This window comes from Manihot esculenta, chromosome 9 (genome assembly GCF_001659605.2).
Source record: "Manihot esculenta cultivar AM560-2 chromosome 9, M.esculenta_v8, whole genome shotgun sequence".
Lineage (NCBI taxonomy): Eukaryota > Viridiplantae > Streptophyta > Magnoliopsida > Malpighiales > Euphorbiaceae > Manihot > Manihot esculenta.
Window position 1 is genome coordinate 7,458,487 of NC_035169.2, and position 10,828 is coordinate 7,469,314.

General features: G+C 30.0%; 2 protein-coding genes across 2 annotated transcripts; one reads left to right on the plus strand and one right to left on the minus strand.

Annotated features, from left to right (window-relative positions):
• The first annotated feature begins 944 nt into the window (after positions 1-944).
• On the plus strand, positions 945-3,304 carry LOC110622646 (40S ribosomal protein S5). The gene is made up of 5 exons (XM_021767237.2): positions 945-1,099; positions 1,188-1,293; positions 2,346-2,617; positions 2,761-2,964; positions 3,055-3,304. Exons 2-5 carry the CDS (start codon positions 1,195-1,197, stop codon positions 3,107-3,109), a joined length of 630 nt encoding a protein of 209 aa, XP_021622929.1. The 5' UTR covers positions 945-1,099; positions 1,188-1,194; the 3' UTR covers positions 3,110-3,304.
• LOC110622645 (pentatricopeptide repeat-containing protein At2g20710, mitochondrial) lies at positions 3,187-7,423 on the minus strand. Its single transcript, XM_021767236.2, has 2 exons — positions 6,972-7,423; positions 3,187-6,054 (listed from the first exon to the last, which is right to left on the minus strand). The coding sequence occupies exons 1-2, from the start codon at positions 7,257-7,259 to the stop codon at positions 4,900-4,902; spliced, it is 1,443 nt and encodes a 480-aa protein (XP_021622928.1). The 5' UTR covers positions 7,260-7,423; the 3' UTR covers positions 3,187-4,899.
• Between the last annotated feature and the right edge of the window lie 3,405 nt (positions 7,424-10,828).

Sequence of the window (10,828 nt, forward strand, 5' to 3'; positions counted from 1 at the left end):
TGGATATTTGAAGATAAGCTCGTCATCTAAATATGTATACTTTTATGAGCAACAAAGATGAAGAGAAGAAAAAATAAATTTCATCCTGACTCACAAATTGGATTTTGAAATATTTACTTTTTGACATTCTAAATTAATGTCTTCTTATTTTTTTTCCATTTCTTATTGACCAAATAACAAACTTGTTTATTTTCATTTATTCACTAAATACCTAATCGACAAATAACAATAATAAATTTAAAATCAAATAAGAGGTATTAAAATCTTAAGTTAGGAGATCAGATACCCTTATTAATTTATTACGAGAAATATTAAAAAAAACATAAAAACTCTTAATTTTAACGTAGAAAAACTAGCAACAAATTCATAAAATTCATAAAATTTATTAAATACGCTAAATCCACTTTACAGTTGAGTCAAAATTGAATAATGAGATTGAAATAACGTATACATATAAATTGAAATTTAAAGCATTATAGTATTCAAATAAGCAACTGCAGCAAGTAAAAAAAAAACAATTAAATGCAGAAAAATTAAAGCTGTTTAGGGCATATTTACTCTATAACTAAAAGTTTTTTAATGTAAACTTATAAACAAATTGAAAAGATAAAAAATAAAAAATTATGGAGCAAAAATCTGCAGGTAAAACTAACATCAAAGATTAAGTCTAATTTTGATTTTTTTTTAATCAGCTTAGAAAATACACGCATAGAAAAACGAAGGAGAAATCACACCTCAAGAAGTAGACGGCAGCAGAGAGGAAAGGAATGAGAGAAGAGTAAGAGAAGGGTTCCTCTTGTTTCTTTAATTCTAAAACGCCAAACAGGGCGTTAACATACAAAGAAAAAGAAAAAGAAATGTTTTTCCCCTCTTGAGGGGATGGCTTAAGACAAGCCCAGCCATGAGGTCCACTAAAACAAAGGACTCACTGTTATAGCGTGTACCCTTCTGTACTCAATAATCCCCAGAAAACCCTTAACCCTAATTGCAGTACTATAAATTAGGGCTCCCTCATGGATGCACTTTTCTGTTCTTGTGCTGGTCGCTGAGACGCTTCTCTCTATCTCTCTCTCTCCTCACTCGCTGCCTCGAATCACAGGTTTTCTATACCTATGTATTGCTTGAATTCTCTTTTCTATTGTGTAAGCTCTCTCTCGCTTGCTTACTATTATGTATTACATGTACAGGTAAGCAATGGCGGCAGCTGTGGCGACAACGCCATTGACGGCGGAACCTACTCAGCCTTACAACGAGGTTAAACTCTTCAACAGATGGACCTTTGAGGAAGTTCAGGTTATAAGTTGCTTATCCTTTCACTCTTAATCATTTTAATGATTTTTAATATGCAAATGCATTTTTCTTCTGATTGATGTTTGGATATGGCCATGTTTAAATCTTAATGCAATTGTATGTATGCTTAGATCTGTGTTATAATGATTTTTTTGTTATCATTTGATCTGCTGCTCTGGGCTTTGAGTATTCTCTGGTTGTTAATTTTGTGTTGTCCAGTTTTTGTGATTTATTCTTTGCTCACTATAGAATTATCTTTAGCTTATTGAGTACAATCAATTTTAAACCAAATATCACACATATTGATGACTAGGGGTTGTGAGTTGGCTGTTTTTGTTTTCTTTCCGTGCTATATTCTTCTTGTTTTACTTTGTGCATGCTAATTGTGGATATTGAGCATTGAGTAACTTTCCAAGTTCCAATTTTAATTTGGGTTTGTTACTATGGAAGCTTTCTTGTAATTTTGTTTGTTAGGGAACTGCTTAATAAGGATAGCAGCCAAATGATTAATTTGGCAATTCTGGATAATTTGTTTGCTTTATCTGCCTTCTTGCAAGTATCAGTCGAGGGAAGAGAATTAAAGGATTGTTATACTTTGTGGTTGATTGTAGTAGCATGCTTTGCTTGTTTTGTTGAGGGCCCAACTTGCTGGGCTTAATTTTAATTGGTATTGTTCTCATAGAGATATTATAAGGTGAACACTCCATCAATCTGTTTCATGCTTCGCTGAAATTGAGAAGGGTAGTTATTAATGTTGATTTACTGTGATTGTCTTGAACAGCCCCCTGTTTTTGTAGTATCATACCCCATTATTGTTTGCTGCCTTATGGACTGCATCTTCTATTGCCAGTTCTATGCTTTGGTTAGCTAGCCTGTCAAATGTATATGTTGATCATAGAACATTACATTCAGACCTTGAATCTTTAATATGTGGTTTATGTCTTTGTGATTGAGGGCATGTTTGCGTGTTGCTGTAGTATTTGAAATTGATATATTATGTTCAATCTTTTCAATTAGGTTTCATTGGAGATTTTTTTTTTCTTTTAATGCATCAGGTCAATGATATTTCCCTGAGTGACTACATTGGAGTCCAACCAGCAAAGCATGCAACTTATGTTCCACACACTGCTGGGAGGTACTCAGTTAAACGTTTCAGGAAGGCCCAGTGCCCAATTGTAGAGAGGCTTACAAACTCATTGATGATGCATGGTAGAAACAATGGAAAGAAATTGATGGCAGTCAGGATTGTGAAACATGCTATGGAAATCATTCACCTTCTAACTGATCAAAACCCAATCCAAGTTATTGTGGATGCTGTGATTAACAGGTGCATTAGTTAGTTTTTTGCTGGCGTATAATTGGATGTTTAAATTTCACTGCATGATGTCCCTGTTTGTGAAGACCTTTGGGATTTATGTTTGTTTCCTTTTATATATTTATTTTAATGTTTTCTTTGTTGTATTACTACAGTGGTCCTCGGGAAGATGCTACTCGAATTGGTTCTGCTGGTGTTGTCAGGCGACAGGCTGTGGATATCTCTCCTCTTAGGCGTGTTAACCAGGCCATCTATCTCCTCACCACTGGTGCTCGTGAAGCTGCTTTCAGAAACATCAAAACCATTGCAGAGTGTTTGGCAGATGAGCTTATCAATGCTGCAAAGGGCTCTTCCAACAGGTTGATTTCATTCTTAGTTTTGATTATCTCACTGTCTTAATATTCAATATCTATCATGCGTGCTTATTTGTCATGACCGTGTGGTTTCAGTTATGCCATCAAGAAAAAGGATGAGATTGAAAGAGTTGCCAAGGCCAACCGTTGAGGGATGAATGCAAGATGGCAGTGGAAAAAGTTTTTTATTTTTCTCAAGATTTTTGTAGTTCTGTTCTAAAACTTTGGGTAGTTCTGTTCTAAAACTTTGGGAAGACTAGTGATTTTGTCATTTGTGGCAGAGGTTGCTCTCTTTTTATTTGGTGTTATATCATGTTATTAAGAATCCATTAGCGACTTAAATTGCTTAATTGCGTGTGTTATTTACCTTTTTTATTTAATTTATAATGTTAGCCCAGATAAATGCTCTAGTTTTTTAGTGCTTTCAGTCTTTAGATGTGACAGAATTTGCTCAAAGCACTCCGGATTCGGGATTTTTTAGTTTTTCTACTACTATTTTGCTATGTTTATGAATATCCTCTAAAATTTTCAAGTATTTTTTTATATGCCTAAATTTTCTTTCAAATTTTTGTTCATTAAATTTAAATGATTTTCTTTTTGTTTGGCACAAATTTATTTCTAGGTTCAAATTATGCGCTCAAGTGAATGCCAGCACTATTGCTTATGAGTCGAGCTGTTGTCTGTTGAAAACTTGTTAAATTATTGCAAGCTCCCTTTGTTTCACGGATGGTGGTGTAAGAATTGAGCTGTGTTTTGAAAAGTTTTGTTTGTTAAAATTTTTTAAACTTGAGTTGAGCGGAGTGTTATTCATTTTTAAACTGAGTTGAATATGAATAAGTTCATATCAAAGAAAAAATTTAAGAGGGAAGTTTTTATTGAGTTTAATTTTAAATGCAGTCATTCATTTTAGATGCAAATATTAGTAGGCACTAATTTTAATACTTTTTGCAGATGTAGATGCAAATCTTGCAGATGTAAACTTCGGTAGATAGTATAGTATGCAAATTCCTGAGATACTTCTATTGATATGCAAAGACCTTCCATCAACTGAAAGCTGATTCTCAAAAACTCCAACTACTGCTTATCAACTAGATCGAAAAACACCATTTTTTTATCGACTACAGTGACCTAGAAATAAAGTAGAACCAGAAAAATAAATAAAAACCAAACAACAACCAGATTATAGAGATTGGCAAGAGAAACTAAATCTACAAGGGCTCTTTAAAACTATACAAGCAAAAACCTCCCGTTGTTCCTCTGCCTTTGATGGATGGAATAAAATTCAAGAGCAATGTTTTGCAGAAGACGCCAAGCAATGGCACAGTTTGCTTTGGTGACGTCAAGAAAGTGAGAAACCACTCTTCCGAGCTTCCATCTTTTCAACAAACTAAAAGCAATTTGATTATGCAATTAAATAACAGTTTTCATAGCTAATCTGAAATGAAGAAACAGGATGCAGCCTGCCTGCCTGCCTGCATTTTATCATGGACCAGATGTACGTATTTGGCATAATGAACATTCTACCATCTGCTTCATTTTTTTGTTCTCACACTAGAGAAACTTTTGAGATTAGCATTTAACATTTCTCTTCTGATACCCAATACTACAATGTGTTGCCACTTTGAACCAATTAATCAGATGGAGGGGAAAAGCCATTATTAGTTAGTATGATTTGAAGGAAACTTCTAAAGAGATCAGCATAATAGTTAGAGTTTGTTAGAGGCAGTTATACGACTTTCACGTATAAATAACAGCTGACAAGTACTCAGCAACCATTCTTGAAGAATTAATAACTGAGATCATCCGATTCTCTCTCTAGATTCTTGTCTCTTCTCATCTAATCTGATTCTTGCTCTCATCTCACTCTAATCTTCTACTTCTCAACTCCATCTCTTCTTCTTCTTCTTCTCATCTCTAAATTCTGTTTTCAGTCTCTGTTCTTCACACCAAGCTTGACTCATTAGCTTTCACACAATTCAACAATCTTTCCTGGACATCTAAAGAAATAATATCTTTGTCCACGAGTAATTTTAGGAACTCTTCCGCTTTATCAAAATCTCCCTTCCCTTTCAAGTGCTCCAGAAAGGAAGCTAAACTTTCACTCGTTGGCTTCCACCCTGGTCCACAGGCTAATATTGCTTTCTTCATCATCTCAAAAGCATTTGAAGTCTGATTATTCTTTAAGTATCCTTCAGCCAAATTAAACCATGAAAAGTAATCGGGTTTCCGTCCTTTTGATACTATCCTCTTGAGAAGGCTTTCAGCCCTCTCCATATCACCTTTTCTGGAATATGCAGCAATAAGGAAATTTGGAACACGGACATCGTACTGTAGATGCTGGGATTCCCACTCCTCGAAAATCTTTTCTGCACTTTCAATGTCATCGAACTTTAATAGAGAGGACATAATGCATGAATACCCCCTATTGTAAATCTTCTCTTTCTTCTTGTATAGTTCCCAAATTCTTAATACTTCATCTTTCTTCCCTATTGCAGCATATTGTGTGAGAAGGGAATCATATGCTCTGCTTCTTTTTTTGCTAGAAACTAATCCCTCACATTTCTTCAGCATTTCCAAAGCTTTGTCCAAAAGCCCAGCTTTTGTATATGCATTTGCAGCATTAGAATAAATAATCCAATCCAAAACAACACCATTACCAGATTCCATCTTTGTTATAATCTTCTCCATTCCCTCAATGTCAGAAACAGCTGCATATGCACTTAGTTGAATGCCAAGTGTAAATCTGTCATAAGCAATGCCATTTTCTTCCATCTCATGAATTAATGCATCAAATTTCTCTCTATTTCCAGTCTGATAATAAAGATTAAGCATGACATTGTAAGTAACTGTTTCCCTAGCAAATCCCAAATCGCTCATCTTCTGCAGTACTGCCTCTGCTTTTTCAACAGATTTTGCACGAGCATAGCAGTTGACACGGGTACTATAAACCTCAACGCCTCTGATTTTTTGGGGAATATTATTGAAAAATTTCTCTGCTTCTTCATTTCCATGAACTAATGAAATCAAGTCCAGCCGGAGGGCAGAATCAACCGATGTAAGTGGACAGTATCTTTTGTCAGTCATCCACAGTGAAATCTGAGGGAAAAGAATGTGAGAATCTAACCAGGAGCTAGCACTTCAAGAAATCATAGAATCAACCTTGATATGCAAAAACATAAATTTTTTATAAATAAATTCAATAACAGAACTACACTCCATTATCTTTCACATTTCTTTACTCATACAAATTTCATTCATTACGTCTCATGACAATTGCCAACAAATATATCTCCAAATAGGGAAAACATCATAGGAACGGTTGCTATTAATTAAATATATCATGAACATAAACACAGAAAACAGTTGTCACGCACCTGCTCATCAATAGAGATTTTCAGCCATATATTACCAATTAAAATACTTACACCCTCCGTCCTATAATTTTTGTCCATCCTTCCTTTTTCATTATTTCAAAATTATTACCCATTTTCCTTTTTAGACTATAATAACATATAAATAGATTATTATAATCTATTCAATTTTATTTTATTTTCAATAAAACCGTCAACATGTCTCTTAATATTTAATAAAATTTAATATATTTATTGTGGATACAATTGAAAAGTTAATAAAAAATTATATTTTTTAATATGGGACCGAAGGAGCATTTTTTATTTACTTCAAGATAAATAACATTTACACAAATATTAATGCCCATTAATTACAAAATAATAACAATAAACAGAGAACACAACTGCTCAACAAGAGAGTTTTCCATCCACTACCAATCAAACTAACTATTTTTTCATTTAGTTCACGAATAACATTTACAAAGATATTACTGCCCATTAATTTAAAACAAAAAAAAAGGAGAAAATTGAAACCGCAAAAGAAGACCCTTTACACTTCAATTATCAAAAATCAAAATGCGAAATTAAGGAAATCATTTGTTTAACAAGAAATGGCAATTGAATCAATCCACTGAACCTAAAGTGAGCCAATAAAGCCAGTACCTCAAGAGCATGATGGAAACGCTTGTAGTACCGGAATTCCTTGATAAAGATTCGGAGTTGATCTTTACTTATGGGTCTTCCTTCTTGAACCCACTGGTCAAGAATCGGAACAATAGAGACCTGTGGATCTCCGATCGGCGTAATACGACGGTAGAGCTCGCTCATTGGGTCGTTTCCTGCTCTTCCAAATGTATGCCGTGCTGGCATTGGCATTGGCGTTGTCGAGTGAAACGAAAAAGCCAACAATTTTCGGGAACCCAAACCAGTAAATAATCGAGCAAAATTCATTTCTTGAAACAACTGAATCCACAAATGACGATGAATTCCAGTTAAGGGAGATAGATGATCAAGTGTAGGGTAAGGGTTCGAGACGAGGATTTAGGGTTTAGAAGAGGAAGGAAGAAAGCAGATAGTTACTGAGTTGGTAGTTTTGGGCCTGGGCTTCATTGGTGATCTGGTTGGGCAAGATTGTAAATAAAATATTAATAGGAGTCCAAATTCGAATCTGGTTCATGCTTGTCCAAATATAAAAATTTATTTTATTTTATTTTTAAAAAAATTGGCAATGGATTGGAGCCTAACCTGACTTTTTTGGGCGGCTAAATTCGTATATAATTTACCGAACTGAAATTCATGACCTCACTCCTCCATTTTCTACTAAAAATAAAAAATAAATTGACAGTAAATTAATTACTTATATAAACAAAATCTAATGATAAATATATATACATAAAATTTAAATTTAATTTAAAATTATTATAAATATTATTTTTTAAATTTAAATGTAAATTTTATTATAATTATTTAAATTTTTATTTAAAAAAAACTATTTAAACTTTTTGTTTTTAGAATTAATCTGATAAGATATTCAAAACTAATCCACCCTAACGAGGAGTATTCAATTCAAACTGAAAAAATTGATCGAATCGAACTGATTTAAAAATTTAGTTCGGTTTTTTATTTATTTCGGTTCGCTTTAGTTTTTAATTTTAGAAATTTCGGTTATTTCAGTTCGATTTAATTTTGATAAAAAAAATCAAAAAAATCGAATCGAACCGAACCGATTAGTAATAATAATATATTTTTTCAATAATATAGAGAAATTAAATCATATTAAAATTAAAATATTTTAATTAAATTTTAAAATATTAAAAATAAAGTGTAAAAAATAAAAAAATTATTAGAAATCAAAATCGATCAAACCGAACCGAATCAGATCGGTTCGGTTCGATTTGGTTTCTGACCAAAATCGATTCGATTCGGTTTTTATAAACACTAAAATTTCAATTTTCGATTTATTTAATTCGATTTGATTTTAAACCGAACCGACCGAATGCTCACCCCTAATTAACATTACTGTTTTCCATTATATATAAATTTAAAATAAAGGCTAAAAATGAAGAACTCAAAAACAATATAATTATAATAATAGCTAAATATTATTAAGTAGTAAGAAAACAGACTTTTTGAGTTAATTATTTTTTTAAATAATAGAATATCATTATAATTTTAAATAAAAGTTTAATTATTTTTTTAGAAGGGATAATTAAATCTATGTCTGTAGTAGCAAAAACTTTATATTGTATAAGTTTTGCAGTGTTAATAGAAATTCAGGAATGAAATAGTTAAAAGCTGCATAAATATTGATGGTATATATATTTTTTAATCATGATATTCGAGTTTCGACTCTTTTAAAAAATTTATTTTATTTTATTTGAAATTGTATATAATTTTTCATATGATTAATTAGTTGCAAGTTTATTTATATAAAAATATTAAAATTTTACCTTATTTATATATTAAATATTATTTAACATGTGCTGTGTATTAGCTGTACTTGCTTCATCGTATAAAAACTTTTTTTTTTCATATTAATTAAAAAAATTCTAATAAACTATAAATAGCATTTTCTAAAAATACAATTTAGCTCGATTTATGATACGTAAATTAAATATATCAAAATATATAAAATATTTCAAGATCTCCACGATATTGATAAAAGAAAAACTATTATTAATTACATCATATAATAATACTCAATAAAGTATTTTTACCGGTAAAGATATATAATAATTATAATTAAGTATCTTTTTTAAATAAAATTATTGATTGTATAAATAAAATTTCATCAGTGAGATATATCATCCCAAATAGAGAGACGATTAATTATATTGGACAGATTCTCTAGTTAAAGTATGAGTAATTAGAGTAGTTTTACGATGAACCCATCTAACAGAAATATCAATTTTAGAGTCTAATAAATATTTATAATCATTCAAAATCAATCCCTTGCATAAGATAATTTAGTAAAAATGTCTGTATAAATCTCTGTATAAGATAATTTAGCAAAAATATTCATTATTTTTTTTCATTTGTCGAGTATAAATCATTAAAGTCTCCCGAACAAAATCACGGAAAAGAGTTTCTATGATATAAAACTCGAATAAAATTTCAAGACTTATGTCGTCGTTGTAATTCCGAAAATCCATAATAACTAGTAAATTTCCATTTGAAAATTAATAATTCTTATTTATTAATAAAAATTAAAGAAAAGCCAACTATAAAAACAGACCCATAACTCTTCTACATTAACAAAATGTCTCCTCTCAATCCTTATTTATTAACTAAGAAATAACTATCAAAATGTAAAAAATTATGAAAAAATTTTATATTATTTCTATCAAAAATAAAATATCCGACTTATAATTAGAAACTAAATCATTCAATGCAATAACTGTATGAGAATTGTTGTTATAAATTTATCAAAGGAATTTACATATTCTGAAAATTAATTGAATTGTATGTGAGAAATATTTCATCATATATAGATCTTAAGTGACAATCGAAATATCTTTGGACCTTTTAATAGGGATAACGACATCTTTTTCTTAATCGATAGTCAGTTGATGGATATCGACTTTCATGAAAAAAGAAAAAATAAGAAGTTATATTTAAGAAATAGAAAAAGATAAAAGTATCGAGTTACAAAAGTATTACAGAATGAAATTTTAATTATTTAAATATTAAAATTATATATAAAAAAATTATAATTGAAATATAGTTCCAGCATTAATTATTAAATATTTTTTAATATAGCTATCATTAAATTCCTTTTATTACGTGTTATAAAAATATTTTATATTTTTTATAATTAATTTTTATTATTATATAGTTATTTAAATATTAATACAAATCTTAAAGAGTAAAAAATAATTTTTTTTAATGAGAACACATTATTTTTTTAAAATGATTTATTTTTTATAAAAAATATTTTTTATTAATTATTTTTTAAGTATTTAAACCCTAAAAATAACATAAAATATTTTTTTAAAAAAAATATTTTGGATAAAACAAACGTTTCTAATTAGAAACCAAACAAAAGGGAATGATTCTGTCCTTCTCATTTTAATAGTTCTCATTAATTTTTCTTTAAGGTTTTAAAATTAATTGAAGAACGGATTAGATAATTGCATTAAAAAAAGTAATAATTGATTAATTTGACTCTATTATTTTTTTTATTCCTGTACTTGAAAAAAATAAAAGAACTAGTGACGATGGAGAGATAAAGACCATTTAATATGAGTGGAAAAAGGGTAAAGCGTTTTTTTTTTAATAAAAAATAAATATTTCTTCATTCACTAAAATGGCAAATAAATGAAACAAAAAATATAAAACAAAATGGGAGACATTTGTTTGCTGCGCGAATATTCGCGGTTTAGTTTAAAATTAAATTAAATTGAATAAATTAAAAGTTAAAATTTTAGTATTTATAAAATTCAAATTGAATTAATTTTATCAGAAATTGAATCGAATTAAATCAGTCTGATTCAATTTGATTCGGTTCGGTTTGATTGATT